This window comes from Biomphalaria glabrata, chromosome 15 (assembly GCF_947242115.1).
Source record: "Biomphalaria glabrata chromosome 15, xgBioGlab47.1, whole genome shotgun sequence".
NCBI lineage: Eukaryota > Metazoa > Mollusca > Gastropoda > Planorbidae > Biomphalaria > Biomphalaria glabrata.
The window spans coordinates 7,771,393-7,787,389 of record NC_074725.1 but is presented as its reverse complement, the minus strand read 5'-3'; the positions used below and the strand labels follow the sequence as shown (position 1 = coordinate 7,787,389).

The following is a 15,997-nucleotide window of genomic DNA, read 5'->3' as shown; positions in this document are numbered from 1 at the left end:
ACATTATCTCTAGTGTAGTTATACATTTTGTAGCCTATATTGATCAATATAATTGTCAGTGATTAAACATGCAAAAAACCTTATCTAAAGGGGAAGAACTCCGTCCTTAAAACTAAATCCACCAATAATGTACTTTTCCTTCGAAAATTTCCCTTTTTCCATATGAAATAAAATAATTATTTAACAATAATTAATTGACTAATTGAGTATTTTTGTTTATTGATTCATGTTTTGTTAGGTAAAATAAATAATTGTTTAAAGTATCAACTTGATCGGAGAATGCGTGAGGGAGAAATAGTGTTAACAATTATTTAGCCATATCTATGAATGCTGTAGAATTAGTTCCATTGACACTATGTAAGAAAATATAGAATTACCAGTAATTAATTTTCTAATTGGTTACTTTTTTTTTATTGATTCATGTCTTGTCTATGTCAATGAATAATTGTGCGAAGTTTCAACTTGATCCAATATGGGTGTCGGAGAAATAACGTGCACAAACTTTTTACCAGATAGACAGATAGAGTTGAGAAAAAAAAGGATTAAACATTAGTTCATCTTTTTAGACCATTTTCATTTGAGGCGTCTGCAAGAAAAGAAAACTTCACACCATCTCAGGTGTGAACGGTTGATTCGCTCCATTGTACAGTTCAGTTGACGTCTTAAGCATGATCAGAACAGGCCTTTGATAGCTTTACTACTATTAAGTCCATTAAATAGTATATGCCCGTAATGCCATAGGTCTATTGCCGGCCAAATTATTTGAAGTGTTTTCTAAACTAAAAATAAAAGTAGGCCAACGCTTTAAACGCATAAAGAATGAATTTTTATACTGGAGGAAAGCAACTGCCGCCAGGGCTTTGATGGCTATTAGAGGAACGGAGTTATTTTAGTTTTCTCTGACGTGATGTCAGAAGTAAAAGGTTGAGAAACACTGATGTATGTTCAAAGATTATTAATTATTGACAAAGTGATGTCAATCTCTAGGCGTGTAAACTTTATCAGAACGAAAAACACGTAAGTCGATCTATATTAATAGTTTTGTATCTCTATTAACAAAAACCCAGTGTGAATACAATGCATGAATAAATAATTACACAAATGAACCATCTGCACAGCTTCTAAAACGAAAAGACATTAGATCTGTAAAGTTAAGGAAAAATTGGATAATATTGAAATAGCTGGTATGAGAAATAACTTCCGGGTCAAAGGCTTTAACGAAACAAGGACAAAGTTTGTAATTTGGAACTATCTGTCACATTCTGTAATAACACGTTAGACATCTGTTGCTATGGAGACGTGATGCCATTATGAATCTCCATGGATATATCATTTTTCAAGTCCAGCTCATCACGTACAAAACAGACATTAATACTGCACCTACAATTAGACGTTGCCATGGAAACAAACAGACCTGCACCACAGTAATTGTACAATATTTTCGGCTAGTGGGCTTCCAACCCCATTTTTTTTTAAAATTCAAAATCAGTCGCGAGCTTCTATATGGTAAGCTCTTACTAGTTCCCTCTTCACACCCAAGGCGCAGACTCATGGCATCGACCTGCTGACTTGAGAAGAACTTAATTTGAACGAAATGAAAACGCTATTACCCATTATGACACACATTCGACTCATCTCGGGAGACTCAAACACGTAGGCCTAATATCAGCTCCAGTCCTTACAATATATCAACTCAATATATTGGCGGAATTTTACCTAGATTAAACATAGGATTTATACTGAGCACTAAGACTAATTGCATTGTACATATCTCCCTTTCCTGACTGTTGACCTTCGTAGATATAAACTGCAGTATATTAAACATCAAAGCTCATTTAATACAGTTGATTCGATGCTGGCGAATGATTCTTTTCAATTTATCTAACTTTAATATATATATATATATATGCCTATATAAATGTGTATGTGAGACCAGAGATCTGAATCTATATCTTTGTGAAAACTTGTTAGACAGTAGACTTGGGTGGCATGTCTTGATAACAGTAACAGTTTGAGCTTCAAGTAAAGAAAAAAATCAATTAAAAATAATCTTAACCACTGCCACGTTCAGGGCCGAATTTAGGCTAGATAAGGCCCTAAGCTGTTTTAGATATGGAGCCTCTTGTAATCAACATATGGTAATTTTTACGATGCTTTTTCTTCAATATTACTGGAAATTTCCCTGCAGTAATTTTGGGGACACATTAACACCATAAGTTATAGAGTATGTTGCCTTTAGGTACATCAAGGACTGGCAACTTTGTTGTCTCTTCTCTAGCATTATTTTTCCAGTTATTTACATATGTTAAAACAATCTACTAGTATTAAATCCACATATTCATTGTAAGATGATGACACAGTGAATATGTAACATTTGATACTAGTTCCATTCAAAGCATGTGAAAGAAACAAACACATTTTAAAAAAACAAAACATTGTCTACAAGAGAAAACAAAAATGCAAGGTTACTTATGTCCTGTTTGGTGTTGACGGTCATTGAGTTTTGCACCAAACCGCTGGTAGACAACTAAACCGCTGTAGGCGTATTATATCTTAGTTTATAAAACTTGAGATCACTTGAAGAACTTCTTTGGTGAACGAAACATTAATAAAACTTTTATTGCAATAGAAACAAACTAGTCGACCGGCGGCGTAGCCTACGCCGCTATTTTGCAGGGCCGGCCTTAGGCGACCGCAGTGGGCTCCGCACTTATGCAACCGCAGTGGGCCCCGCACTTTCAAAGGACCCGCGCTAATTCTAAGTGTATACATTATTAAATTAAACCATTGTTTAACAAACTTTAACCTATAATAGATTTCCCGCGGCTTCCTGTCGATTTACCAGGAGCTCCTGGAAATCTCCTGAAATTGCAAAATATACGAAAAAGTCCTGAAAATATCCGGAAATTATTAAAATCTTTAGAAAACTCATACAAATCTCCTGAAATATATAGACAAAAAAAAAAGGCATTATCCCGTAATTTTGAAATCTGGTTAAAGAAGCTTCTCACACCTCAAACTAATGAAGAATTACTTTAGTTTAACAATTCTCGTAGATAGATTGAAACATTTGGTAAATCTTGCCATTGAGCGTGATCTATGTAGGAAATATAATTTTTATGATATGATTTCGCTACACGCAAGGCTCGTAAAGTAGTTCTGTACGTAGTAAAGAATGAATAAAATGCAAAGACAAATTTATTTTTTAATACTAACTCTTAAAGTTCACTTATTATCCGTGGCGTAACTCATTCAGTTCGTCCGACTTGCAGAAATAAGAGAGTGATCTTTCCTTTACTTCTTCGTCTCGTCCAAACTCTTGAGCGAAGAAGAGAATTAGTTTTATAGATTCAACTTAAGATCAAATGAAATCAATGTAGTGGGCTTTAGGAATAATATAAAATGGTGTTCTCAACAAAATCTCACAAAATGAACACTTCTTTTCAGTCTCAAATTCTGCAGTCCTCTGTCGTACCTCAGACCGCTGACGACAATGCCACCTATCTTGCATCATTCAGAACTAGTCGCTAGCCTCTTCGCAGCGTCCCCATAGACAGGGCCGGCCTTAGGCCACTGCAACCTATGCAGCCGAAGTGGGCTCACACTTTCATAGGCCCCGCGCTAAATCTAGGTGTAAATTATTAAATCAAACCATTATAACTTAACTGGAAATCTCCTAAAATTTCAAAATATACGAAAAAGTCATGGAAATCTCGTGAAATTATTAAAATCTTTTAAAAACTCATAAAACATCTCCTGAAAAAAAGACAAAATTGTCATTTTGGGGTGCAAATCGTAGGCGCGATGAAAAAAAAGGTCATTGTCAGCTTTCTTTTAATAAAAATTTATTGCAAAGACGAATGTTTTTTCTAATACAAAATCTTAATTTTGACATTATGCTTATCCTTACCCAGACTGGGCCCCCTCGCAATCCGTTTCGCATAGGGCCCCGCAATTGCTAGGGCCGGCCCTGCCCATAGACACACACACACACCATAACCCTGTGTATTTTCTCTATGGAAGACCAGTTGGACCTAAAAAAAAAGTGTTTCTGAAATATCCTCTAACCATAGTCAACTTCGTCTTTGCAGACATTTCCCATGACTATCTGAAAAGCTTGACGCGTCCACCATCTGATCATTAGCTAAAGTTGAATCATCACTAGATGGCGTTGTGTTTTAAACTAAAATTCTCTTCAAACTTAGTTCAATTAAAATAACCTTGAATCCAAAATGTTTCAAATCACGTGTAAAACTGCAGACGACAGTCTTCCTCACAATGAAAGAGAAGCGAAATTTGAAATTGAAAGTTGTATCGAGAGTGCCATGATTCCAATCTTAGCATCATACCGTCACAGGCCGATGAGTAATTGAGTTGTCTGGGGCCTCTTTGTGTTAATGGGGCGTCCCGCCGTGAAGCCCGCCCTCTCATCGTGGCTTCGATATTTAGCCACCTTCATATAACCATATGAATGGGTTGAAGAAAAAAAAAGACATTAATCAGCGAGGGGTTTGGACTTCGCGAGCTATATAAGCTAGTCACAGCCACTGCTTGGCCACTTGGACAACGTCGCCGTACACTCTGACCAACAAAATGGTAAGGCGGTTGTTTTGTTTCTCGCAATATTTTTTTCTTTTTAAATAAATTTCTTTCATCAAGATTCACGAAGATTACAAGATGGCTATTTCTTTGCATTAGAAGGTGTGCTTATAGTTGAATAGCATATTAGGGATGGTTGCCTGGTAGTGTGGTGCGCGCTCAGGGCTGTTGTTCACTGGTCTCAAAAGTCCTGGATTCCAACCCTGCCCAGTTTGGGAACCCTGCCCGCTGTCATACCCCAGTGTCCTGCGAGAGGTTTGGCTAGAATGGGTTATATACCAATGTGGAGGCGCTGTGGCCGAGCGGTAAAGCGTTTGGCTTCCGAACTGGGGGTCTCGGGTTCGAATCCTGGTGAAGACTGGGGTTTTTAATTTCATCTGCCCTATAGACCAAAATGTCTAAAAGGGAACTTTACTTTTACTTTACCAATACCGTGCACCCTATTGGTCAGTCGTATATTGGTCAGTCGTATTTACACAATGCATTGACCAACAAGAGGGCTTTAATTTATTATTATTAACAGAGTTTGAAAAAAAAAAGACTTAAGGCTCTATATCGACTTGTTTTGTGCCATTTTTGAAAATGCGTTATTTCCCCTTGGTCATTTGATGTTGATATTTTATATCGACACATCTAAGTAATAAGGCGGCGCGGTGGCTCAGCGCTTGGTTTCCGAACCGGAGTTCGAATCCTGGTGAAGACTGGGATTTTTACTTTCGGAATCTTCGGGCGCCTCTGAGTCCACCCAGCTCTAATAGGTACCAGACATTAATTGGGGAAAGTAAAGGTGGTTGGTCTTTGTGACATATGACACCCTCGTAAACCGTAGGCCACAGAAACAGATGGCCTCTACATCATCTGCCCTATAGACCACAAGGTCTGAAAGGGGAACTTAACTGTATCTTATCTAAGTAATGTGGTAATGTGTACTGATGCAGAATAATAGGCCTACTATAAATGGACGAAATGAACTTAAAATTTGGCCAGTAGGATTACGTCCGGCGCTATGGAAACTAAATAATCTTATGTGATACTGTTCATATGAACAAAAGATTTGCTTTATAATTAGTTTTGTTGTATTTGATTATTTGGGCATACTTAATTAATAAAACAAAGTCAACATTACCTTAAGACCATATGCAGACAAGAAGAACAATATGGCGATAGCTTTGAAGAAAGTTGATTAGTATTAGAAATAGATAAATACCGACGGACAAGAAGACGAGACAGACTTCCCAGTTAGGAATAAATGTTTCATTTACAGCAGTAGAAAGTCTTCATCAAGTTTATATTGTACACTGTAATGTTCTTTGGCTAATGTGGAATAGTTACTGAAATAGCAGTGAAGTTGCACAATATACTAGCCAGAACACTGTCACGCATTCAGCTTTTGAGTGCAACGCATATGGCCTTTTTCACCATTAAAAAATAAGTACGCATATTTCAAGCACAATGAAGGCAATAGTGAAATATAGGTCTGTGAGTGAAATTCAATCTTCTATACAGGAAATAACAAAAAGCATAACAAAAGCTTTTCTTGTAGGTGGCAAGTAACTTTAAAAAAATGTTTCAATGTTACAATTATTTAAAACATTATAAATTATAAAAAAAAATAGTTTTATATTTTGAACAGGCTCAATAAAAGTTACTAGCAACATTGAATATTTGTTCTTTTGTTTTACTAATTTGATTTTCATAACGTATCTCCCTTTAGTGTTCCTAGTAGATCAAAATGTATTAATAATAATAATTTAATTTAAAGAGCGCTGTTAACAAACAAATTGTAGCCTCAAGCTGCTGTGATAACCTAAACACGAGAGCTAAAAAGACAAACTAATCTTAACAAGATTTAAACAGATAGATCTAAATGTTCTTCTTGAATGTAGAGATCAACGGGGAGTGAGTTCCAAACCTTTGGTCCGTGCACTTGCACTGAAGAAGCGTTGAGTCCATTGAGCGCAGGGCTCTCTGAGGGACATATGGAGTGATTAGTTCGCTAAGGTACAAGGGCATTTCTTTATTGTAGATACACTGATGACAATGTGTGGTCACCTTGTAGTCGAGTCTCACTTTCACAGGAAGCCAATAAAGTGTGCGATAGAGAGTAATAGCAACAACGCTGCTATAAGCAAATTTAAGACATGAAAATATATAAATGCAGCTTTCAGATGCAGAATTAGAACATAATTAAAATTTACCCCCATCTACCCACATCCCTTTTTTTTCCAAGAGAACTATTGCACCATTGTGCATAGACTATCAATGTAAGTAAAAAAAAGTAGTAAAGTTCCCCTTTCAGGTCTATCTACCTTTCCATCTATCTTGGCAACATCAACTAAAAGTCTTCATAATATATAGGCTTACAAGACGTCTAGGGATCAAAAAGTATCAAGGGTTTGCGGTTATTTTCTGAAAAAAAAAGTAGTGTTCCGAATTCAAATCTATCAATCATTAAGCTACCTTCATTGGTGGAGGCACAGGGCAGGATTTTTGTGGAGGTCCCTGCCCTCTTCAATAAATGCAATTAATCTTATATATATAAGATATATATATATACAATGCTTTTTTATTAAAAAAAAAAAAGGGCCTGTACTCAGTGATGAATTGCCTAACTTATAACTACTAACATATTAATAATAAACGTTAAAATACAAGAAAAGTAATATTTTTTTCCCCACATTGAAAAAGGTGCCGGTACGCCGTACCGGTGTGTACCGTCACAAAAAAGCCCGGTATATATTTATTTATTTACCAAATACAACTCATGTATATATCTCGAGAGCTTTTAAACCACCAAACGAATTCGCAAATTCCTCTGGTGCTTGCACTATATACTCTATTTCAATAACTATTGTTAATTCTTCTTTTCTTTTTTTTTAAAGGACTTTTACCTGCTACTGTCTGTGGTGATGTTTGTAGTTGGCATGCCTCTTGCGGCTGAAACCTTGAAATTAAAAAGAAATGGTGAGTCTGTTAATATTGGGACTTCCAGAGTTTAATCTTTGAAGTCATCGTTACATTAAATCTACAAACTTTTTTTTTTGTTGGGGGGGGGGGGGAGGCGGAACATTTAAGGAAATAAGAAGAAGAATAAATTATACAATTATATTTTGTAGCCTGGATCTTTCTATCATGAAAACATTCAAAGCAACAAAACTCTTAAAGGTAGATCTAAGCAATAGACGATTAGTGATTTATTTCATAATCCGAAATCTCTTTGTTAGGCCTACATGTCTTACACACTTAAAACTTGTAACTTCCTCAACATGCCCTTTGTTTAGGCTATCTCTCATTCAATTGTCTTTGATTACTATTCTTTGTAGATCTTTGAGCCGACTTACAACACAATTGGTCTTTATTAATTCATTCCTTTAACTGTCATTGTTTCGTTTTTATTTTTATTAATTATCTTGATACATATACATTAACATTTATTATAGGAATTTCATTAGCAATGTCAAAGAGAAATCTTATAGATAGATAGATATAAAAGAGTGAGAGAGAGAGAATGTGTGTGTTTGTGTGTGTGTGAGAGAGAGAGAGAGAGAGCGCTAGAGAGAAAAAAATCATATAACCGCAAACAGACACATTTAACATCTTTGTTAAACCCATGCATCAAGCTATTTTGCATTCTGCACAGTGTAAACTCAAACAGGTAGCCAATATATATCCAACAGGTAGCATACTCTGGTAATGATAATTCTCCCCTTTAACTACTATCTGTATTACTTGGTGTTGCATTGCTGTTATCAGGACTGATACACCAGATGGATTATAATGAAACGAAAGAAGCTCGCACTTGAGAAAAAGACACGAAAAGCTCTGACTAGTTCGCCGAACGAAAGTTCTAGCCACACTTACGACATATTACGTCTCTTGCACATATATATATATAGAAATGTATATCACTTTCATTTTTCTTGTACATAAATTTCTGCTTCTCTTGTGAAATTCGTCTAAACCTTGTCATTCGTAGTCAGAGGTTTATCACATACATTTTTATTGCATGATTTCTTGTATTTCAACAGCACCAGGGTGTTTGATAGAAGGCCGGATGTACGCTGAGGGTGAAACATTCAACATTCCTGGAGTTTTCAAATGTATCCGATACACATGTGAAAATGGTGCACACAGGATTGCATCTGAAGGTAAAAAAAATTTTTATTTAAAAATAGAAAGAAAAAAATCTTGTATATATATAGAGAGAGAGAGAATAGAAAATAGCAGAACGATTTTTTTCTAATAAGAATAAAATGCAAAAACAACAAAAAAAAGTATATCGATGTGTGGCTGAGTAGCAAAGTCGCTTGGCTGCCTATCTAGGGGGCCTGAGCTCGTATCCCCACAGCTAAGTTGTGTTTGTGACTAAATCACATAGCATGAAAGTTTTACTCTATTCACAAATAATGCCAAAACACACATGCACGCGAACGTATGCTGTAAACAGTCAACACAAACATATCTTGTGGCAGTGGCGGTAGCTAGGGTGGGGGGGGGGAGGGAGGAGAATTGGAAAATCCCCCCGGGCCCCACACTTGAAGGGGTTCCCCAAATGAGTATTTTTGACATTAAATATTATTAATATTAAATGCAGGGGCCCCCAAAGAGGTCAAGCCCCCCTCCCGGGCCCCCAAATAATGGAAAATTCCTAACTTCGCCCCTGTCTTATTGACGTGGTGGACGAGAGATAAAATGCTTGGTTTATACCTGCAGGTTGTGAGTTCGAACGCTGATAAAGGATATGATCTGATAGGAAAAATCAGAGACTGTTGTTTTTATAAACTCTGGGCACTGAAATAGATGAAATGCACGTCTTCTATCCTTCAGAGAATTGAACTTAATGAAAAGATATTTTTAATTGTTGTGTTGTCTACTCAGTTAATCTACTCCTTTAGTTTCTGAAGTTATTCTGTAGCTATTCTGTAGCTATTCTGTAGCTATTCTGTGGTTATTCTGAAGCTATTGTGTAGCTATTCTGAAAATATTCTGGTAGGGTAGGCCTACGCGACTTTTTGGGGCAGCAGTTTTTGGCACCATTTTCGTTTTGACGCGAGATTTTCACATGATAATTTGTATAGCATGCATTCTCCCCCCCCCCCCCCCATCCCAAAAAAAAAAAAAAAGTTTTAATAAAATTGCTTACTTCACGAAAGCATGAACTATGGATGGCTACCTAATAATATGTGCTCTGGACATGCTGTCTCGGTGGTCCCTAGTTCAAACCCTGCTTGCCGCTCCATCCTTTGGGCGGTTTGGGCTAGGATGTAACAGCCTTCAATTTATGAGGGAACATCCAAAACATGTAAAATATACAAACTATGAGAAGTCAAATTCCTATGCTTCCCCCACAACAAGTGAATATAGGGAAGGTGTGCGAAACGCACTTGATTTTTCAGTTTTCTTTTTTTTTTTTTTAGTTAGTGGTAATGTAAATTAAATACCACTTAATCATGTTCGTGTGCACTAAAAATTGCATCGATTTTTTAAATTATTATTATTTCATTTTGTTCATGGACAGTATTAAAGCCCAAAAAATTGCACAACAAACTTACATCTAAAATCTAATGGACAAAAAAAAACAATATTTTTAAACAGAAAAAAAAAATACGTTGTACACAAATACACAGACAAAACATAGATTGGTATCAATAAAAAATCAAGTTCTCTTGCAGATCTGTAGGGCAGATGATGTAAAGGTCATCTGTTTCTGTGACCCCACGGTTAACGAGTAAGCTATCTATAGTAATAATAATAATAATAATCTATATATTGTGAAAATATATTTGTTGTTATATCAACTGAAGGGATAATGACAACTAACCTCGCAGACACACTCTAAGCCTTAAGCATTCCTATGAGCTACCTCATTACCTGCCAACTGCTCTTTCATCTTCGCTTAGCACCTATTTAAATACGAATATAAATACGAAAGTTTTGCTTGAAGTAAATGATTCAATGGGCCTCATAACCAAAACAAATGGTCAAGCGATATCCATATATCTTCAACTTCGCCTATCCTTTAGTCTGTTGGACCGTTGGGGCACCACTCCATTCATCTCTGTCTTTTACCTTGGATAGAACCTCTTTCAATGGCAGGCTCGTCTATTCTTCTTGTTTTATGTTGTCTTCCCATCGCTTTCTATGTCTTCCTCTTCTTCTTTGTACTTTTTCCTGAAGGGAGATCTTTGTGAGTCCCGAAGACCTTGTAATATGGCCATAGAGTTTTAGTTTGCGTTTTTTTTAAACAATAGTTAGCAGGTCATCGTGGGGCTCAATCGTAGTAATCCTGTTTCTAATCTCTTCGTTTGTGATGCGGTCTTTAAATGTGATATCTAGCATCCTTCTGTAGCATCTCAGTTCCATTGCTAGGATACTTCTCAATAGCGCTACAATCAGCGTCTAAGACTCTCTAGCATATAAGAATTAGGCGCATCAGTCTGATTTTGGTGTCGAGGGCTAAGCCTTTGTCTTTTCATATTGTTTTGATGTTTACAAGGGCTGCTGTGGACTGTAACTAGGAGTTAAGGTTTGGATCCCTCATCTGAGACAATAGCTCCGAGTTATTTAAAACTACTGACACCATATGATGGGGGAAGTCTTGTCTATGTGCATCACCATGACAACTAGTTCTTCTGTCTCTGCTAGGCTAAGCGCAAGTTAATAATTCTTCTTCTTCCAATGCTAAATGTACTTTCATAGCCCTTGAGAGCACTTCCTTTCAAGGAAGATATTGAAAAGAATTGGTGAGAGTAGGCAGCCTTGTCTTACTCCCAACTGTGATTTTAAACCAGTCCCCAATGTTATTGTTGAAGTACACCGCACTAGATGTTCTGGATTACTTTATTATGTTTTTATTTATCATGTACTTTTCCATTGTCGTCTAGAGTGCCCCATGCCATACTCTGTCGAAAGCTTTCTTGAAATAAATAAAGACATGGAAAAGATTCTCTTGGTGTTGGAGGCATTTCTCACAGAGTATTCTGAGGTTGAGAATTTGTTCTGTTGTGCTGCGACCGTGTCTAAAACCCGCTTGTTCTTGTGATATTATTTTGCCTGCTATCGGTTTTAGCCGGTTTAATATAATTTGTAACAGGACTTTGCTGAAGTGGCTAATGAGTTTGATGGTGCGGTAGTTTTGACTGAGTTGTAAATTGCCTTTCTCTGGAAGAGGGATGTCGGGTGATTGGGTCCAGGATTTGGGGCATTCTTCTGACTGCCAGATCTTGTTGAATTTTTTATACATTAGCTTAACCAGGACTCTTTCACGGGCGGGGGTTGGGGGGGGGGTATGTTACATTGTAGTCCTAGTTGTTTTAAATCATTTTTTAGTTATTAAGAGAAAAACAATTGCTCTATAAGTTATTTAAAGGAGTTATTGTCTTTTAAAAAAGTACTTTCATGTTTTTCTTGTTTGATCTTAATCCATTTAAGTTTTTATTCCACAACTTCTGGCTTATCTTTTAACTTCTTTAATATTGTTTTAATAAAACCACAAAATGTTCTCTTCTGACGTCATTTTAATAAAGAGTAAGGGAAAAAAAGAAAGTTTAAAATGGCTTCACTTGTGCTTTCTCTTGAATATGATTTCAACGGCAGTTTTTCACTTTTTTTTTCTATACCCCCTCGTCAACCACTGGCTAAAACAACAATTGTGCTACGCCTCAAAGGCAAACTGTTATTTCTTTAAACATTGTTAACGTGTTCTATTTGTGACAATCTACATTTTAAAATTCTTACTGTTTCATCTATTCACGTCCTTAACAGGTTGTGAGTGGAACGGAACTTGTGTCCCAGTGAATGGTTTATTTTTTGACGGCTGTAGCGTGAAACAGTGCAGCAAGAGGACCAGGAACTATCACGACCAATACGTCGTGGATGTTGTACTGCCACGTAAGTCACACGACTCTAAAAATAGATGTAGTTATAGGCATGTATAGGCCTATAGATAAGGACCGGAGGCCTACATAACAGGTAGTCCAATTATAAGTTATGATGAAGGATACAGATTGCAATGAAATGGAATGAAATGTCATTATAAATGTAAGATTCAGTTTAAAAATAAGGTAATATGAAGCTGGATTGATGGAATTTAAGTCTACGTTTATAAACAATGATATATATATATTAAAAATGCCCAAAATAAGTGTTGTTGTTTTTTTCCTTCAATGTTGAAGTCTGCAGATTAAGAAATTTCAATATTATGTGGAGGAAAGGAGATCCAGCTTGCTTTTTGTCGAATGGGGGGGGAGGGGTATAAGTAAGAACAATTTGCTTACCTTTGCCCCCACGAAGCCTTTTTTTAAAATGATAAATTACATAATTTGTCTGTAAACCATGCCAATCTGCTACTTATTGATATTTGAATCTAAAATTATATTTTTAAATATTTTAACCATTTTCCCTGCTTTTTGTCGCTAGCAGTTGTTTGAAAATACTTGTAAACAGAAGGTTGCCGGAGTGTTCCGTGGGCTCTGCTATACATGAAGAAAATTACTGCCTTCCCTATTTTTCTTTTAGTTGTCTACGGTTAGCTTCATTGATAGCTTCTTTTTGTAACTGAAAAGTCTGCTTTTTTTTTTCGCGTTTTTGTTGTTGTTGTTGTTTTATTAGTAAGAACTTTCCGTCTATTCAGTTATAAAGCCAGTTGCTTCTAATTGTTCATCGTTGATTTGACCTCATTAAATTATTAAATTAAATTAATGTTTGATTTAATAAACTTTACTTGTGTTATATAAAAAGAGCATGCATTTCCCTTTAATTCTATACCAAATAAAACATTTTCTGGTAGCAAACAAAAAAAGCTATTGAGGCTTAATCATAACATGGTTGTGAAATAGTAATGAGCAAAATAAAGAATTACCTCAAAACGTAAAAATAATTAGTCTACGGGAGAGAAAGAGTTAAATTTGGTCTCTAGAGATTAAAAAAATAATTGGTTAGAGATATGTAAAAGTCCCCAGATCGTATTGCATTGTTCTTTTTTTAAAAATCATGCTACATGTTTTAAACGCTCTCTAACAGCTTTTGAAGTTTGTTTTGTTTCTATCTCATCCACAGGATGTAGAGACTACTTAGGTACTTGTCGAGGTCCCCAAGATCACTATTCTGACGAGATCAATGGTCGAGTGTTTGACAGCTGTCACTGCTATGTTTCTGGAGACTTCGCAGAGACTTACTGTGACTAAACATCTTGGCGTTGCTGCTGCTGCTGCAGTTTGTTGTTGGGAGAACTACGACCTTTCACTTGTAGGCTTGAGAGAAAAATCATGCACAATTTTTAGTTTTTTTTTTTAATTCAAAACGAGGCCATTAGGTTACAACTAAAGCATCACGAGACAACACATTTATAAAGGCCTAATAACTAACAACTTCCAAACTAAAGCCATTTGCTAGAATATCGTCATTTAAGTTTCTTTGTGCTGTACAGTGTATTAGCAAGTGAAACCATTTTTTTTCTTATTTGATGATTGAACATGTTATTAAATCTGTTTTGTTTCTAATAATCACAAATAAAAAAGTTATATTTTTTAAGCTACATATTCCTTGAATGTAAACTTCTGCAATGAATTGTTTTTAGCTCTGTTATAACACTAGTTATTTGGAGATATTAATGCCAATCAGAAATATATAAAATAAATTGTTTCATTAAAATGTTCTGTTGCTGTTTTGTCTACTGTTGTTTTCCATGTTTTGGAAAAGGGGGTGGGTGGGGTGCTGCGGACGGGCTCGAAACTGAAACTGACCAGGCAGCCACAGCCTATTGGTGCTATTGATGCTATTTAACTAATAATTATTATTAATGTTCATTTATCTTATCTTATAAAATACAGACCTTACTTTACAAAAAAAAAATACACGTCCTACGCGTCATGCATCTAGTCACCCATGTCAACCAATGACTTAAATCTCATTTACATCTGGCTTGTTATGGTTTGTTTAGTTTTTGTCTACGAAATGTGACCATAAAAAAAGGGAAAAGACTTTGTTCTAAAATTTAAAAGAAAAACTTGTAAAAAAAAAAAGACAATACACCTTTCTGATTATGCAACTTATAGGGCGATATTTTGCTCTCAACAACTAATGAATGTTAGATTTAAAAAGAAAAAGAAACATTAAAAAATTGAACTTTTTTTTTTATTCCTCCACATTCGTTGGGAAAAGAATGTACTAGCTCGTTGGCCACACTAGAAAACTCTAATTTGACCGTTGTATATTTATATACATAAATAGCCCATATCTGGCTAGAATACTAGTAAATATTTGTATCTAGTTCCGAGAGTATTGATTACGAGACAAGCATAGACAGGCGGAGCTACAGCGGGACTAAATCGAAGCACTGGCAACAAGTGCAGAAGAAGCAACTCTTCAAAACAGCACCAAAGACCTGCACTCAGTCATCGAAAAGATATATCGGGGAAATGTGCCGAGCCAGAGCGTGACCTCCGTGTCGAAGGCGCCGGCCAGAGAGACCAGTAAAGGACAAGAATGGTGACGTGATAGCTAGTGAAGAAGGATAGAAGAAGAGGTTTCAAGATTTAGGAAAAAGAAGTGCCATGCAGCTTCCTCATCAAACTCCCCCAGAAAGGTGACCTAAGCTCCTCCTTCTACTACTGAGAGATAACACGGCTGTCCATTCCAGGAAAGGTGTTTAACTGCATCCTGGTAAATCAAATTAAAGATGCTGTAGATCCAAATCTCCGAGACCAACAAGCTGGTTTTCAAAAGGAGAGATTGCACAGATTTGATTGCGACGCTACCTGTCCAGGGAATAGAACTCCGTCAGTTTTAATAGATTATGATAATGCGTTCGAAAGCGCTGACAGAAAGGCCGTGTGGAGATTACTGGGACTCTATGGAGTGCCTGAAGAAAAACTACAAACATCATTGGGAAGTCATGTAGCAGACAACGAATAGACGCATTCGAATTCCAAACAGGAGTAAGATATAATGCTGTTGACTCTCTCCCTTCCTGTCATGAAGACAGCAACAGACCAGGAATGGAACGGTTTACAGTGGAAACAGCAAGACGACCTCGATTTTGAAGATTACTTGGCTCTTCGCTTTTAGACTCAACAGCAAAAATAGGAAAAAAATAAACATCTTTGCGGAAAATTCAGCTAGACTGGATCATAAACAGAGGAAAGAGCAGGGGGTTGAAGATAAAGACGTCCAACAAGGCAAACAACACACCTATTATACATCCAAGGTGAGGCGCTGGAAGAGGTGGAAAGTTTCACATATCTTAAATTTGCAGTGACCTTGACAACCATGAAGGAACAGATGCAAATAGATCACCATTATTACAACCATTCACTATTAAAAGGTAAAAAAACAACAACACTGGAGACTATAAAGAAGGTCATTTTCTTGTATATTTTACAAATATTTATGCAAACCT

The 15,997-nt window shown here is 36.3% G+C and overlaps 1 protein-coding gene across 1 annotated transcript; it reads left to right on the top strand.

Moving 5' to 3' along the window:
- Nucleotides 1-4,469: 4,469 nt before the first annotated feature.
- Nucleotides 4,470-14,255, top strand: LOC106057196 (uncharacterized). The gene is made up of 5 exons (XM_013214297.2): nt 4,470-4,596; nt 7,482-7,563; nt 8,628-8,747; nt 12,364-12,489; nt 13,657-14,255. Exons 1-5 carry the CDS (start codon nt 4,594-4,596, stop codon nt 13,782-13,784), a joined length of 459 nt encoding a protein of 152 aa, XP_013069751.2. The 5' UTR covers nt 4,470-4,593; the 3' UTR covers nt 13,785-14,255.
- Nucleotides 14,256-15,997: the final 1,742 nt, after the last annotated feature.